The sequence below is a fragment of the Mizuhopecten yessoensis genome, unplaced genomic scaffold (assembly GCF_002113885.1).
Source record: "Mizuhopecten yessoensis strain PY_sf001 unplaced genomic scaffold, ASM211388v2 scaffold10315, whole genome shotgun sequence".
In the NCBI taxonomy this organism is placed as follows: Eukaryota; Metazoa; Mollusca; class Bivalvia; order Pectinida; family Pectinidae; genus Mizuhopecten; species Mizuhopecten yessoensis.
In genome coordinates this window covers 160,530-176,299 of record NW_018408485.1, presented here as the reverse complement: position 1 = coordinate 176,299, position 15,770 = coordinate 160,530, and the positions used below count along the sequence as shown (strand labels likewise).

The following is a 15,770-nucleotide window of genomic DNA, read 5'->3' as shown; positions in this document are numbered from 1 at the left end:
ACTTTGGGAAAAGCGACATTTAATAAACGGCATATATGTATGTAATATATAAAGTATACACTCCATATCCTCAGTAAAACAGATAGTTATTATTTCTATGAAATGAAGGTCGTATACGCAGATGTTGTTTTATTCCGTTTTAGTTTATGCGATACATATCAACCTATTTATAATTCGATATTCGAATTGGTATAGAATCATTATATGTTTGATGCCGGTTCGGAAAATGAAAACCATACAGGTATGAATATTTACTGTTCCCAAAACTGAAAGAAAACGTGATGCATAGAAAAATTAAGAAACCAAGGAGAAACTAAAGACTCCCCTGCAATTGGGGAATCGAGAAAAGAATACACCTACTGTTACTTTCTGCATGTATCGTAAGAGACGACTAATATGGGACGCCCCTTCTGAAGTGGGGATTTGCTTTGTAGTCCTCTATTGTTGTATATAAAAGCGAACAAAATAAACCTTCTGCATCGATTGCAATATTTGGGATTTTCTGTTCTTTCTACTTCTAAGTGGATTCTGTCCCCAGACCAGGACATTCGAAAGTCCTTAAAATGGTTGTTGTTGTGCCCTGCTTAACCTTCAGCATATAAGGTAATTGCAACTACTGGTTCACCCGTTGTCAAGATAATGTGACCAGGTGGAATGCTGTGCTGGGTGCCTCCGGCATGGTGTTTCAGTGAGATAGCACTAAAAAGTCGTTATCAGATCCGCGCTATTACAAGGAGGCAAGCACCACAACATACCCTGTCTCCAGCACACACACACACACACACACAAGCACGCATACACATGGAGGCACGTCCTTAAATGACCTTAGCTGTTTATAGGACGTTAAACCAAATAAAACCGAACTAAAAAGAAAATGTTATAAATCACAAATAAAAACAATCGAATTAAGCTCATGTGTTCCGGGCTTGTAAGCCACTGTCAGAGCAACACCAATGGTATTCTAAGAGGAATATAATACCACATTTGCTAGGCTTCGCTTATTCAAAATGTTTGTTTCTCGATACGAGATAGAAAGCCAAACAAAGACAACATGTTACTGCAACAAATATTGTACTTCAAAATTAAAACATTCTGTAAAAAGTTTCAGAAAACGTTCTGAATAGTTAGTTATTTTTAATTGTTGGCCGGAAACTTAATATTTTTAATTTAAACAACTTAACTTCCTTATCAAACTTCTACACAGGATACGTGCCAAATACATATGAGTTGGAAGAACATAATTCTTCTTTCCCAGAGTAACTGCTTTCTAGCCTGGAATATTGTAAGTTTGACAAAAATGAGGGTTCTTAATAACGGTTACATGTACGCACAGAACACATAAATAATTTTAAAATAAATTTCTAGTTTTACATGGTATCATGTTTATTCTTAAAGCACACACATAAGCGGTTCTATCTGATTGAAGTCGCTTTCTCAAAGTGTTCATGTAGCTATGTCATTTTTAATAGATAAGGTTGAAATTATAATCAGCCTAGAAAGAAAATAGATTTTTTACCTACTGGCATCAACCATCCGTGACATTCCTAAGCGTTCTATACAGTGATGATATCGTGCGTGGCACAATGCTTAACACAATGCCATGTCATAAGAACATAATCAGTGTCCTGTTGTCAACAAATGATCCAGCTGATATAACCACCGGTTTTATGTTTTTAACGCAGGTTTTCACGTTCTGGATACGCTTGATTTTGTATGAGTCAGCTCTCTCGGCAACAAGTGTTGTATCGATAACTAGAATTGTATACGTAAATGTAGGATAAAAAGATAGGCATTTGTATAGGATCTACTATATCTAATGCATATCTCTTTGTTTTAGTAACTCTATCAAACAATATGTTGTGTTGGGGATAACGAAATTTGATACACAACATATACTCAATACATGAAGTAGTTATTTCGATTCCTCATTAAAACAGATAGTAACGGTTTATTTAAGATGAAGGTCGTATGCGCCGATGTCGTGTTATTCCGTTTCAGTTTATGAGATACATAATCTAAACATTAAGTATTTTAGATTCGTATGGTAAAAATATTATTGTAAACAAATCGATAACAAAGACGATATATATGATGTTTTACACGCAGTAGCATCATGCATATAATAATATAAATATTACGTTTCTAAATTATCCTGAATACATTTAAACGAGTCCAAAGTGGATAGCATAGTATTCTGCGGTTATAGATTTATGTTAATGACGTTATCATAAGGATCCGGAAATGATTGGAATTTGCATTCATTGATGCTTTAAAAATTGAATATTATACATGTTTGAAAATTGACCATTCCCCAAACAGAAAAAATATATGCATAAACTAAAGGAATGAAAGGGATAAAAACTAAAGAGAAATTTTATGAATCACTAATTTAATCAATGGAAGTAAATTCAAGTGTTCCGGGATGGTAAGTGTTTCCCGTACAACAAATCTATCATGATATTCCTGTAACATCCTGAAAAATATGTTCGCCAGCGAACCCGTCTCCGCCATTAACACCATGCTACAAATTTGATTGCCTGACAATGACATTAGCATTGTCACTATAAAGACAGACTTGCAAAGCTTATGTTTACACCCGTCCCATTTGAATGAAGAAACCGGCATTCTGTTGTGACAAAAATACCAATTTTCCGGCCATCTGCCATTCTTTACGTGCTGATCGTTCGTAAAAAAGCATGACGTCATGTAATTGACTTTATTTAGCCACAGTTACAACAATGTCACACATTTTCAAATATCATATGTAGAGTGTCTATCACTCGTTATTGTGATGGACTTGTGTTGGACAATAAGATGGAATTCAATATCATCCTGAAGAGTTACTCCTTTCTTCAAACCTTTAAACGGGGTTTTGGTAAAATGTTTCCATTGCACACAAAAATGAATAAAATCCGTATTTAGAACGGGAACTTATTAACTAAACATATTTTAAGAAGTGTAACATGAACAAATATAATTGCAAGAAGTAAGAAAGCACTCATGTAAAAATTTGGTTTCTCGATACAGAAAGCCAAAGTCAACTGCACCAAATTGTTATACTTCAATATTAAACTGTCTGCAAAAACTCCACATCAAACTTATCACTTAATAATTATTGATATTTTATTTGCTGGCCAGGAACTGAAAATATTTAATTCAATCGATTTGACTCCCTAGTCAGACTTCTACATTGAATATGTATGGCATGCATACGAGGTGGAAGGTTATGTTTCTTCTATCTCAAAGTAACTGTTTTTAGACTGGGATGTTGTTAGTTTACATACACAGTGGATTGTGAAAAAGGAGGGATCTACAAAACGGTAAAATTCCAACACAGCAAACAGAAATATCGTTTATTTCTAGTTTATCTTTGTGTCGTACATATTTTTAAAGAAGACACATGGGTGACGTTTATTGATATTAAAAAGCTTTTCAATCGAAGAAGAAATACAAATATAAATAACTCCAATTTGCCTATTTCCTCGTCTTATTTCTATCCAATTTTAAAAGTAAATATAAAAGTGATTTAAACACATTCCATTTCTTCAAAATACATCAATGACTGTTTAGTACCTGATAGATGCAAAATGTCCTTAAATGTAAAAAACAAGTTTCTGTAGAAGATTTTTAAAATCACATACTAAGTAGTGCTATTCTACACTGAGTATGTAAGGTTAGCTTTGACGAATGATATCAGCAGCTTTCTCCGCAATCATTGTCACCGGCGCGTGTGTATTACCAGCAGGTAACCTTCTCATCACGGAAGCGTCGACAACACGTAAACTGGAAATACCCTTTACTCTGAAACAAAACCATTCAGATTTCAGTTTAATGTGCAACGATATAACAACAATTTGATAACTCTACAATATAAACAGAACAGTAAAATTAAAATAATTATGCAAATAATCAGATCAGTGTGTTTTTTTTAAATAATTGAATTTAGCTACACATAATTATGTCGCCATTGCATGTTTATATTTTAACAGTAATTATAAGTTTTATTTACATTAGACAAACAAGTTGAAGTAAGCAATTTTAAGCATTTGAGGTTGGGCGTGTATTTCTCTTAGAATAGAATAAAGTGAACTGAAAGTAGACCGTAGTTGTGGATCCACTACAGCAGTCCTGTCGTTTGTGGCACCCATTCTACACGTTGATGTTGCGTGAGCCGTGTTTACTGTGTAATAGCGTACGTAGCATTCCCAGAATTCGTCAGACCGGAACTCGTGTTGGATACACAGTTGGTACAGGGGTGACATACTGTTAACATCCATACCAATAGATCGCATTGAATCTGTGTCCACCAGCCGCTCCACAAAGCGGATCACTAAAGCGGATTATGAACCGAGAATAAAAATAAATATGCAGTTTGCATTCTGACGTATCTGGTAATTTTTTTATGTTCATCAATCGTGTCGCCCATTTATGTTAGAAATTAATTCGATAAATTGTTACCCTTTATTAAGATAGATAACAAAACCATTAAGATATTAAATCAACGGTTTAAGATACATAATGAAAACAGCAAAACAGGATGTAACTATATACTTTTAACAGCCATTTTGACATCATCCGGGTGTTCAAGATTATGCGGGTCAATCTCTGGGTAGTCAAAAGGGTCAGTGCTCTTCAATTGGATTGTCCCTCTACTCTTTGGATGTAATAGCATTGGTACTATTGTGATCGATTCCTTATCCTCCCTAGCGGTGAAAACCTTATCAGCCACCTGTATATACAATTGCAACAATGAAAAGATATTACCCAAATGGCATACATTATCACTTTTTTAATAGTTTAATAAAAAGTTGTTAAAATATTTATAAGGAAATTTCTTCATTATTGATATTTGGATGATTCATTTATCTGATGCGTTTTATGCATAAACTGTATTCATTTTCCAACATTTATGAAGCAAGTTGCATCATCTTAAAATAATAATGAGTAATTAACCTACACATTGGCGTAGCTGTAAGCGCGCAGTTTGTCTTTATATGAAGAGGAGTACTCAGAGAGAACTCACGTGGTTGGGAAATCGAACCCTGTCCGTCTTGATAACAGGCAAGTGAGCTATTCATTTCGACAACCTATGTTTTAATATTTTTATTACATTTTTATTCAAATGAATCTTAGTATATAAAATGAAAATTGAATGATATTCGGAAATGTACCATACCTCGTCTTTGAAATTGAATTTCATGATACTTTTCATAGTTGGAGTGAACATATGCATTGTTTGAAATTGCAACTGAAAGTCTGAAGTTTTTCCTGCGTCTTTCTTTTTATTGAAATCACTATAAATAAACGCCATTCCTTCGCAGGCTGAAGCCGACAGATAACCTGTAACGATATAATGACTGTTGGTATCATAAACAAAGATTGGTAGTTAAATTTTATATTTCCAAAGATTATTTTCCACGAATAATCAGACGAAAGATATGATTTGTATCAACCAAAGACAGACATCTTTGCAACATTAGCTTTTTAGCCAAGCACATAAAACAAAACGTATGAACATGCGGTTGATTTCGTATTGAGCAGGATTACCATGGACAAGATGTCCCATCAGTAGGGTAAAACTAACCTGTCTAACGACGGTCTTTTCGTTGAGTTAAGATGTCATCACGACATGATTTCTATGAGTCAGTGCCGACTAGGGTAAAACGCGTGATCAACGTGTATTTAATAGTTGGTGACTACCTTATGATCGGTTAAATATTAATATCTTGTCTACTGGTTCATTATACCTTACATAAGTCGTCTGCTGAGTAAATGTACTGTATATGTAATGAACAATGATTCAATATACTGTATTTAGTTTGACTAATAGGACAAGATACTACATATGTATTGACTAATGAGTCAATGTGATGTACCTGTATTGAATAATTAATTGATATGTACCGTATATGTATTGACCAATGAGTCAATGTATTGTTTCTGTATTGTCTAATGTGTCAATGTACCGTATCTGTATTGACTTATAACACAATGTGCTGTATCTTTATTGACTAATGACACAATGTGCTGTATCTTTATTGACTAATGACACAATGTGCTGTACCTTTATTGAATAATGAGTCAATATAATGTATATATATTGTCTTATGAGTCAATATATTGTTTCTGTATTGACTAATGACACAATGTGCTGTATCTTTATTGACTAATGACACAATGTGCTGTATCTTTATTGACTAATGACACAATGTGCTGTATCTTTATTGAATAATGACTCAATGTGCCGTATCTTTATTGAATAATGAGTCAATATAATGTATATGTATTGTCTTATGAGTCAATGTATTGTTTCTGTATTGAATTATGACCCAATGTGCCGTATCTTTATTGAATAATGAGTCAATATAACGTATATGTATTGTCTTATGAGTCAATGTATTGTTTCTGTATTGACTACTGACACGATGTGCTGTATCTTTATTGAGTAATTAATTGATATGTACCGTATCCGTATTGCTAATGACTCAATTTACCGTATCTTTATTGAATAATGAGTCAATGTACCGTATCTGTATTGATTAATATGGCAATGTACCGTATCTGTATTGACTGATGTGTCAATGTGCCTATCTGTATTGCCTGAATTTGTGAAATTAAATATGACCTATTTTTCAAGTTGTAATTTACAACTTGAAAATACTAACTTGAGTTAGATAAACATGATACATAACAAGCACATAATGTTAAACCTCTATTTTTGCATACCTGTGCCGAACAAGTTATACTGCAGTCGAGTCCACCAGGATGCCATATCCTCCAATGTCACTGAATCAGTTGTATTAATAGTGAATGTCAGAGGCATAAATATATGCTCCTGTAGACTTTTCCCAACTGGCAAATCAGCATGTAACTCAATCTGAAACGTTGCAATTAAACATTATAAAGAGAGAAAGAAGAGATATGTAGAGAAATTCAATGAGAAATGAAGATACTAAATATGCACTCAAGTGAGTTAAAGTATCATTTCAAATTTAATCTTCATTCTTAAGCTGGTTAATTTTACCTAGTTACTAATTCATGAGCTTAGCATTGTATGACATAACCAGTATAGTACATACGAGCTTTAAACTGTATCTTGAACCTAATAATTAACTCACGATATAACGGAGAGATCAAACCACAATACACAATTAAAGAACAATTGATCACTTACACATTATTTATACCATTAACAGGATTCACAATTACCCCATATTTTTGAAGATGGTCTTTAGGCCCGACGCCGGAGAGCATCAACAGGTGAGGAGAGTTGATGGCGCCAGCAGACAAAATCACTTCCTTCCTGGCAAACACTCTGACCTTCCTTCCGTTCCTGATACACTCCACGCCAATAGCCTTCTTGTCTTTGATGATAATCTAAATCAGCAAAAAGAGAGTTGATTATTTTTTCATTTAATTTAAATGCAATTATTTAATATAAAACATATGAACGTTAACTGGTGTGCCCTAAGGCCGTTTTCACTGGTAACGGCGGCAGGATTGGTTCATGTACAGACAATCTTCTGAACGAGCTGGTTACGCTGGCATTTTTGGAGTTTTTGATGTTTAACTCTATCCATTTGTTGTCTTTTCGTATCAATTTGAGATCAGATTTTGTAAATTTCAATCTAAATAAATTGATTGAAAATATCAGAAACCGAGGAATTATTGTTTTAAATATTTGCTATATCCTATTTTATTTCTATTGTTTTCCTTTGTAGTGTTCTGTGTTTTTCTGTGTCTCGATAAATGAACAGATTGCTTCGACAATTTGACAAACTCATACTGTTTACACTGGTTCAAATAACTCAAAAATGATAAACGTTCTAATTTTTTATCATTTCCTGAAGAGGAGGATTCAAAGAACCTTAAATCGATACTAATTTAAAAGAATACAACTAGATACCACATGTTGTAGACACTCCCCAGTACTTGACCAATAACATATTATACTTACTCCTATTCGACAGACAGGTACACACTTCCTTCGTCAGTTTATTAGATATATGAGATCACATTGGAATCATTTTCAGTACTTACGCACGATATATTAATTACTCCCCAGACTAAGTACCTTGGTGGTGAAAGTGTTTGGACTGATGTGGAGGTTATTTCGTCCCATGTGAGGCTCCACAAAAGCTCTGTAGTTACTCCATCGCTCCCCACTTTTTATATTAGACTGCGTCCAGCAAAACCCTTAACATGTTTCATGTTATATTACTGTTCGTTCAAAAAGCCTGCCCATATAAATTATAATACAATACCATGCTTAAACTATACTCCAATATAACAGATATAAGACTGCCAAATCAATTACTGATGCATACTCACAGTTCTACATCAAAACTCGTAAAACACCTTAGTGCATATGTACATATATGTATAATCTCAATCAATAATGAAGGCGGAAGACATTAGCTAGATCAATGCAGATGTAATTTAATAAACTACAAAAAAGTTGACAATTTTATACTTAAGAAAACAACTTCATACCATAATTAACTGAAAATACTAAGTTAACGAATTAAACGGCGTGATACCATACTTCAACACAAATTGCCACAGTTTTCAACTTTATACTAAGTAAACGACGTAATATTTAATAAGATTCTTCAGTTTGGAATGTATGATATCAAAGTTTTACTTTATCCACAACCAATGTACATATTTAACGTGTCGCAATGTTTCATGACTGACTGGTCCCTTTGTTAAGCTATGACTGAGTGAGCGATTTGTTTTGTTTACTTGTAAAGCAATGTGACGAAATTGTCTATTTTGTATGTCACACGACCCGGGATGTTTTACCGTTCGATAGAGAGCGTGTTTGATATTAAACGACGCAATACCATAGATAATTACACAAAAAAAACATATTTGACGAGTTTATACTTTAGAAAAACGACATAATACCCTAGTAAATGACTTAATACCAAAGGAAACAACGTTATACAATAGTTAGTGACATTATTTACACCATGTCATTTCAATTTACGACTTTCCACGTAATACCATAGTAAAACGATACGATGCCACAGTAAACGACGCAATACCAAATAATGTAATTACACAATTTTAAACAACATTATTGCATAGTAAAAAGATACTTTACCATAGTTAATGTACTGACCTATTTGGTCTTCCCCGTTACAGTCCGTGATGTTGTAACCCACATTTTTACCCGCGTTTAAGTACAGCTGCTGCATTGGTGTAATATTCGGTCGAGTTATTGGTAAGGGGCCATCCGTACCATGATACTCTTGTTGGAGTGATACATGTATAACAATTAATAATAATAATAGTTGGAGTGGTATAAAATAGGTCGATACATGTTTATAGAGAGTTGGCAAATGATGCATTAAAGTTACTAAATATGTAGCTAAACTGAATATATAACACAGATTACACAGATAAAGTATACAGCTAAAAACTTCAACAACAGCAGAATTCTTATTTTTAAATGATTTAAAGTTATGATGACAAAAGTTTCTACCAATATATGATGAAAATTTCAAAACTCATCTATCATTATTTGCCATGCTGTTTTGCCGAAACGCTGAATTTCGTTCTCTTAGACATAATTTTGTTGTTAAGTATTTTCTGAATATTTCGTCACTTCACTTAAGGACATTTGCATTGCTTATTGATTTCACATATTTTATTATATAGATTTATCCAAATTTACAATGGAAAAGAAAAAAAATTACCTGATGTCTTGAACTCGTCAATCTGTATGTCCTCTGACTTGATAAAGTATGGAAGAACGTCCTTGTAGCTCCAACCATCACAGCCTTCCTCAGCCCAGCTGTTGTAATCATGGCGGTTACCTCGGACAAATTGTAAATAATTAAGAGCAGTTGATCCTCCAAGAACCTTCCCGCGTGTCCAGTAGGACCTCTGCGTAAGAGTATAACATTTTGTGAACTTCTTCATTAAAACTGGGACGGTGAACGTACAGAACTATTAAAAACATTGACAGTCAATGTTATTCTTATTGAAAAGAAACATAAAATTTAAAAAAACAAATAAAAAATGTTTTTTTTTAAATTAACATAAAATGCGGACAATCAATACACATTAGATTAAATTACCATGAATTAAAGTCTGTGATGAAATAATTCATAGATCTTCTTATGAGAGATAATATTGTTGACAATGACTTTTCTTCCTTTAAGCAAAAAATATCATACGCATGTATAACATGTATAACTTAGCTGGTTTATTGGGTTTATCGTGATTTAATAATTCAGGGTATACAAGAAAAAAAAGACGATGAAACGTCCAATGTGAGCCAAATGTAACCTTATCATTATGTTTGGAACAACCTGATGGAACTAGAGCGAACCTGCATAACCTTATTTGGTCTAATAGGGGTGCACTGCTAGAACAACCTAGCGCGTGTAATGCAAATCTGAATCGGCAATAATGCTTATAGGAAAATACCCTTTGACGGGCTTGGCGTACTTAAACTAAAATCTGTATAAGCTGATTATTTCATTAGACATCTAAAGCTGTTTAAAAGCGCAGCGAGTCTAATGCAGTTTGTTTTTACTAAAATAATGATTCATACTCTTTGGAGATCATTTCGTGTCTATGTCGAACCATGTTACATAATGGTTCTCACATTCGTACTGCTGGTATACTGTTGGGACAGTCGTCTTTAGCTATATGGAGCCGTTTATAACATACTTGTTTATAGATAGGTGTACATCCAAAGGGATATAATACTTAAGGTTGAGTATATCCGGAACATATGCAGACACTGCTGGAACTAAAGAAAACCATTAATTATAAAAAGTTCCCTGAAAGTACACATGTGGAACAGGATTTTGCGTCTAAAGTGAAACCCTACTAGTTTTCTCTTTCTAGATTGAAACTTCAAACTCACGTCAAACTCTTTTATATTCATCTACCTGTTCTTTCATAGCAAGGCATGCATTTTTCTGTGGCTCTGTAAAATACATCCAGTCCTGTTCCGACTCCGCGAGCTGCCCAGCTTCTCCAGGAACCCGGATGCTAGGATTGTCTTCTTCCGACCCCCCGGCCTCCAGTAGAAGGATGTCCTTGTTCGGGTCTTCTGATAGACGTGAGGCTAGCACTGAACCCGCCGCACCGGCTCCAACTGAGGGTTGTGATCAACAAATAATATAATCATGCACATTTAGAATCCTACAACAACAAATACCGAGAAACAAAATTATTGATCATAAATCCATGCCGTGTTAAGAACCATCGCATCATATGGCGTGCCATTGTTATCTTATATGTTATATTTAGCGTGTTAATAAACGTAATGCAGTTGAATTCTTTTATCCGTGGAACATGATCCATTCAATATATTTGATTGGCAGGTGTTCCGTGATTTATATGTTAATCTCCCCATCGCGTCAACTTTAAATCTAAACATTTGCATACAGAACGGCAAATAAGGTCTTTGTGGTGACAATGAAGAATTGGGTTTAATTCCTTTCCATAATAGTAACAAGCCAGTCTCTCGTCTTACAAAGGAATTTACTTCTTCAGTACCTGTTTTGCAGCTCAAAATTTGGTTTTAATGGGTGATTTCTATTGACCAATTGACGACTTTGTCCTAGTATGTCGACGCTAAAGTATTCCCTCCTACATCAAAAGTCCCGTATATTACTTTCGTCTATTTTTCGTTTTATTTTTCATAACTGAAGAAAACATATTTACACTAATTTCCTTGAGACATCATGTCAAAGTGATATAATGTTCGCTTACCAATTATATAGTCATAAGTCTCGTTCAGTCTAACGGGGAACTCAGTACCACGTGTAGGTTGTCCAATGTAATAGAAATACAGCAAAGCAACAAAAGCAGTCATGCATGACGTCAGTAAGAACTTATCCATCCTGAAATACAGAGGTTCTTTATTACTACTAATCCAACATCACATGATGAAAATAAAAAAGTAATGTTATGTACATAAGTTTCATTTTCAGTGTATTCATGTGGAAAGTTAAAGTAATATGAAATAAATCTTAAGAAAAAAAACTAAGGGAACTACCGTCTGTTTGAATGAAGGTATTTGTTGTTCTACATATGGTTTCCTTCGAATAGAAAATCCATTTAGATGAAGCAACATAACACACACACACACACAGATTAGCAAAGTCACACACTGGAAAAAAGATTGTTTGCCATTATATTTGTCACTGATACAATCTCTATATATGTTATTGCCTGCCTTCCTTTCAGATGTGTCTTCTCATCTTAACGACTATAGTCTGACTATAACACATAAACATTGTATATTGCACAGTCAGGAATAATAAATGAATAATATACATTATTTAAATAGCGCCCTATATAATTTGTAAAATTACTCTATAGCGCTTTACAACATATGGATAATAGAAATGGTTATAATTGTGAAAACAAAAAACAAAGGCTTACAATCACTTTTATACATTTAAGCAGGCAATGTGCACATAATTGAACAAATAAAAGGGTGGTATTTACATGACGTCTTTGCAAGGATTCTAAAATACAGACGTGAAGAGGTGAGTTTTGATGTCCCTCTTGAACTTTGCCAGGATATTTGACTTTATAATAGCAGATGGTAAGCTTTTCCACAAAGTAGCCGAAACCCTTTCAAAGCATCTGTTTCCGTAGGTCACAGTACGAGATTTTGGGACACACAACAAAGATTCTGACTCCGACCGCAGTGATCGTGACGGCTGATACAGGGTAACAAGCTCCTGCAGGTACTGAGGAGCTGTTCCATAATGTATCTGAGGAATGCTACACTCTCCTAGGTTAAGAGTTAACTGATGTTCATTCATTGTTTTCTATGACCTGTCAACATACCATGTATGGACTGTATCAACCATAACTATCGAAACGTGTAAGAGACCATCAATAGGTTGTTCCTACCGGTGACACTGCGTTACTGTTTATCCGTGTTCTATTTTCGTAAAACAAAATGTTCTTCTAAGGTGAGAAATATATTCTGCGAGGTCGATACTTAAACAAAAGACACATATGTAAGGTAAATTTGTTTGAAAAGTAAATAAAAAAGCTAAACGTTTTATACTTTCATTTCTATTTCTTTATACAGTTTGATTGAGCAATGCTTTCGATTGTAAATTGATACGAACTATATGTCAATATAGTTATTGGATGTAAATATGATATACTCATATTATCTTTACATAAAATAACTACATTGATAAAAATCCATACATCATTTATATTATGGCATGTTGACAGTTCATTGAAAGAAATGAATGAAGAAATATCTGACCTGCGTAATAAGTTTTATCTGACGTAACATTTTTGCAATTTTTACTGATAAAAATTGGAATATATTCTTATTGTAAAATCAAATGTCTTGGTATGTTATTGGGTATCTCCTTATAAGGAATGTAAGAACATATTATCTATTAGATAGACATATATCTTGTATTTGAACACATTTAATATTAACATTTTTGTGTTTTTGACATTTTAAGAATAAAGGTTCACTTCTGGTTTATATATATGAAGGCCACCATAAAACCAGTCTGAAACAGCATTCATCCTTAGTCGTTCTCACAATATATGAGCAAGTTATCAATATGTAATCAAAGTGAAGATCAAGAGGCACTTATCGTTTTTCTTGATGTTGATTTCAACCCTGTTTATAATCCTAAAACACTGTAGTTGTCATTTCCTGCTAGACGATTATCATTTCGGGTAATTCCAAAAATCACTGGTTTCACTTCTTTTCCAAAATTACCAGGGTCAAATTGTTTAATCTTTTATGATACTTCTTTTGCAACACAAAAGGGGTTAGGAAAGTGATTATGTTCATTAAAGGACGAAAATTAAGGGCGATAATAAGCGGATAACTGCTTCCTGCTTTCTAGTAATATGTGTCTTCCTTTTGTCGTTTCATATATTTAATTTTACAAAAGCACGAAAAAATGACAATTAAGAATTGTCAAAGCTCATCATGCCGGAGTGGACAGAAGAAAGGACAAAAAACAATTATTTAAAGAAGGTGTAGAGTAATGGTATTCATAATTTAGTACCGGTATAAGCTTGCTTGCTTTTTATTTTGTATTTGACCTTGATGAACTTTGTCACCGATATGAGAACATCGTTAACAGTATCATCAGACAAATTTATCTCTGTCGGCTATGTTTGTTGACTCTATCGGGTCACGAATATTCAAGGGGAATAACTCTTAACATACGACCTAACAGTAACTACACCAGCACGCAATGTCTGGGATAAAACAAGAATGCGAAATTTGTTTACGCTAATGCGAGTGGTTGGGGGAAATTGTAGGGTGAAAGCATCGTAAGTGCATGAGAATTAAATAGTTTTATTAGATTCTCCAATAGCTTTGTAAGATAATCTCTCATATAACAATTGCGATACTTGAAATATGTATTGTCAAGTCAAATTCAAAGTACAAATAATCTCTTATTTTTTATACTTAAAGAAACATCTGTAAAAGTAACATTTATATGATATGTATATACTGTTATGTTTTGTAAGGAGAGGGCTTATATAGGCTATGCCTGTTGCTCAATTCCTTTTGTACATAAGATCAGTACAATAAAATATTCCGAAATGAAAAAATTTAAGTATTTGTTGGTCATTGCAATTGTTCCTTTACATTGTATTAAGCGTCCAATACTGTCTAACCTGGGATCGCTGGTGTGGTTCCCCAATGCAGTGTTCTTAAGTTCAGAGAAAAGTAGGTCCCGGTAACGCTACCTACTCATATCTCTCAAAATCCTTAGAGCGTGTAACATTGTGTCTACACCGTCGCGTGTACATGTATCATTGTGACCCATATATTACAAATATGCACTGTCATATTTAACGATGAAAAGTTCATTGTTCAAAGTGGGTCAATGCGAATAGATATGCACCGGAATGTGTGAGTATATAAGTTTAGTAGGTAAGGTAGGTTATGATTTGAATGTATGTCAATCATGGTAGATTTATAATAAACATAATCTCTACATTGTAAACAACAAGCATAAGCTCCGTAGAGCTTTTATCACAACGCCGCTAATGGAACAAATGATGTTTCCGTGGTGGAGGAAATCCCACGGAGGAAAACCATGTCATCGAAGGGATAAAAACTAACCCTATCAAACATCACTTTCTTCTTCCGCCGCCACTGCAGATCGAACCGAAATTCTGGGGAACGTGAGTGGTCTGAAGCTCACACTTGATTGCACATAGTAGAATTGACTGTGCGATTTGGCGACAACGGTTGCCGAGTCACCCATCTAAGATTCACTACTGAATTACCACATTGATATACTGTATGTAACCGCTTACCTTGTATGTGTAGTATATACTGGGCATGTTATAGTCTGTGTGTAGTATCAATGTAGTGGACTTCTTAAATTGTTGACTTCCTTCTTCATGTATTCCGAGTAGCTAAAATACACCACCTTTGATTGGCTATTCGGTACTTCTAGATAGGGTAGTGATTGGCAGATGACCAGAGGACCGTATGGTTGACGACTGTCATCATTTGATGCAGTTCGTGTGTAAATAACGTAAATAATCATTGTCAGATTTAACTTTGGAGTCAGCCAAAACAATGGATAAGGATCTTCTCGTATTACACTCAGTGACAATTGGATGTTATTACCGAGACTAGCAAATAAACGTTAATTTTTGGCGAGGAGGTGTTTGAATTAAAACCCATTTGTGCATTTTGCTTTTGTAATTAAACCACAAAATACGTACTTCTGGTCGCGAGGATTTTTAAACAAAACTTGGCTATTTACAGCTCTGGA

The 15,770-nt window shown here is 34.2% G+C and overlaps 1 protein-coding gene across 1 annotated transcript; it reads right to left on the bottom strand.

The window, feature by feature from the left end:
- Positions 1-3,339: 3,339 nt before the first annotated feature.
- LOC110460089 (glucose dehydrogenase [FAD, quinone]-like) lies at positions 3,340-15,406 on the bottom strand. Its single transcript, XM_021512802.1, has 12 exons — positions 15,304-15,406; positions 11,740-11,870; positions 10,911-11,119; positions 9,705-9,894; positions 9,128-9,256; positions 8,075-8,196; positions 7,210-7,377; positions 6,727-6,877; positions 5,177-5,340; positions 4,552-4,729; positions 4,102-4,330; positions 3,340-3,801 (listed from the first exon to the last, which is right to left on the bottom strand). Exons 2-12 carry the CDS (start codon positions 11,867-11,869, stop codon positions 3,675-3,677), a joined length of 1,797 nt encoding a protein of 598 aa, XP_021368477.1. The 5' UTR covers position 11,870; positions 15,304-15,406; the 3' UTR covers positions 3,340-3,674.
- Between the last annotated feature and the right edge of the window lie 364 nt (positions 15,407-15,770).

What these genes read in the sequence shown, in the direction of transcription:
- LOC110460089 (XM_021512802.1), bottom strand. Translation starts at nt 11,869, where the DNA reads ATGGATAAGTTCTTACTGACGTCATGCATGACTGCTTTTGTTGCTTTG. An exon ending in CAAACACTTTCACCACCAAG is followed by an intron (nt 7,378 to 8,074) that starts GTACTTAGTCTG and finishes TTGCTGATTTAG; the next exon opens with ATTATCATCAAAGACAAGAA. An exon ending in TGTCAAAATGGCTGTTAAAA is followed by an intron (nt 4,331 to 4,551) that starts GTATATAGTTAC and finishes AATCCGCTTTAG; the next exon opens with TGATCCGCTTTGTGGAGCGG.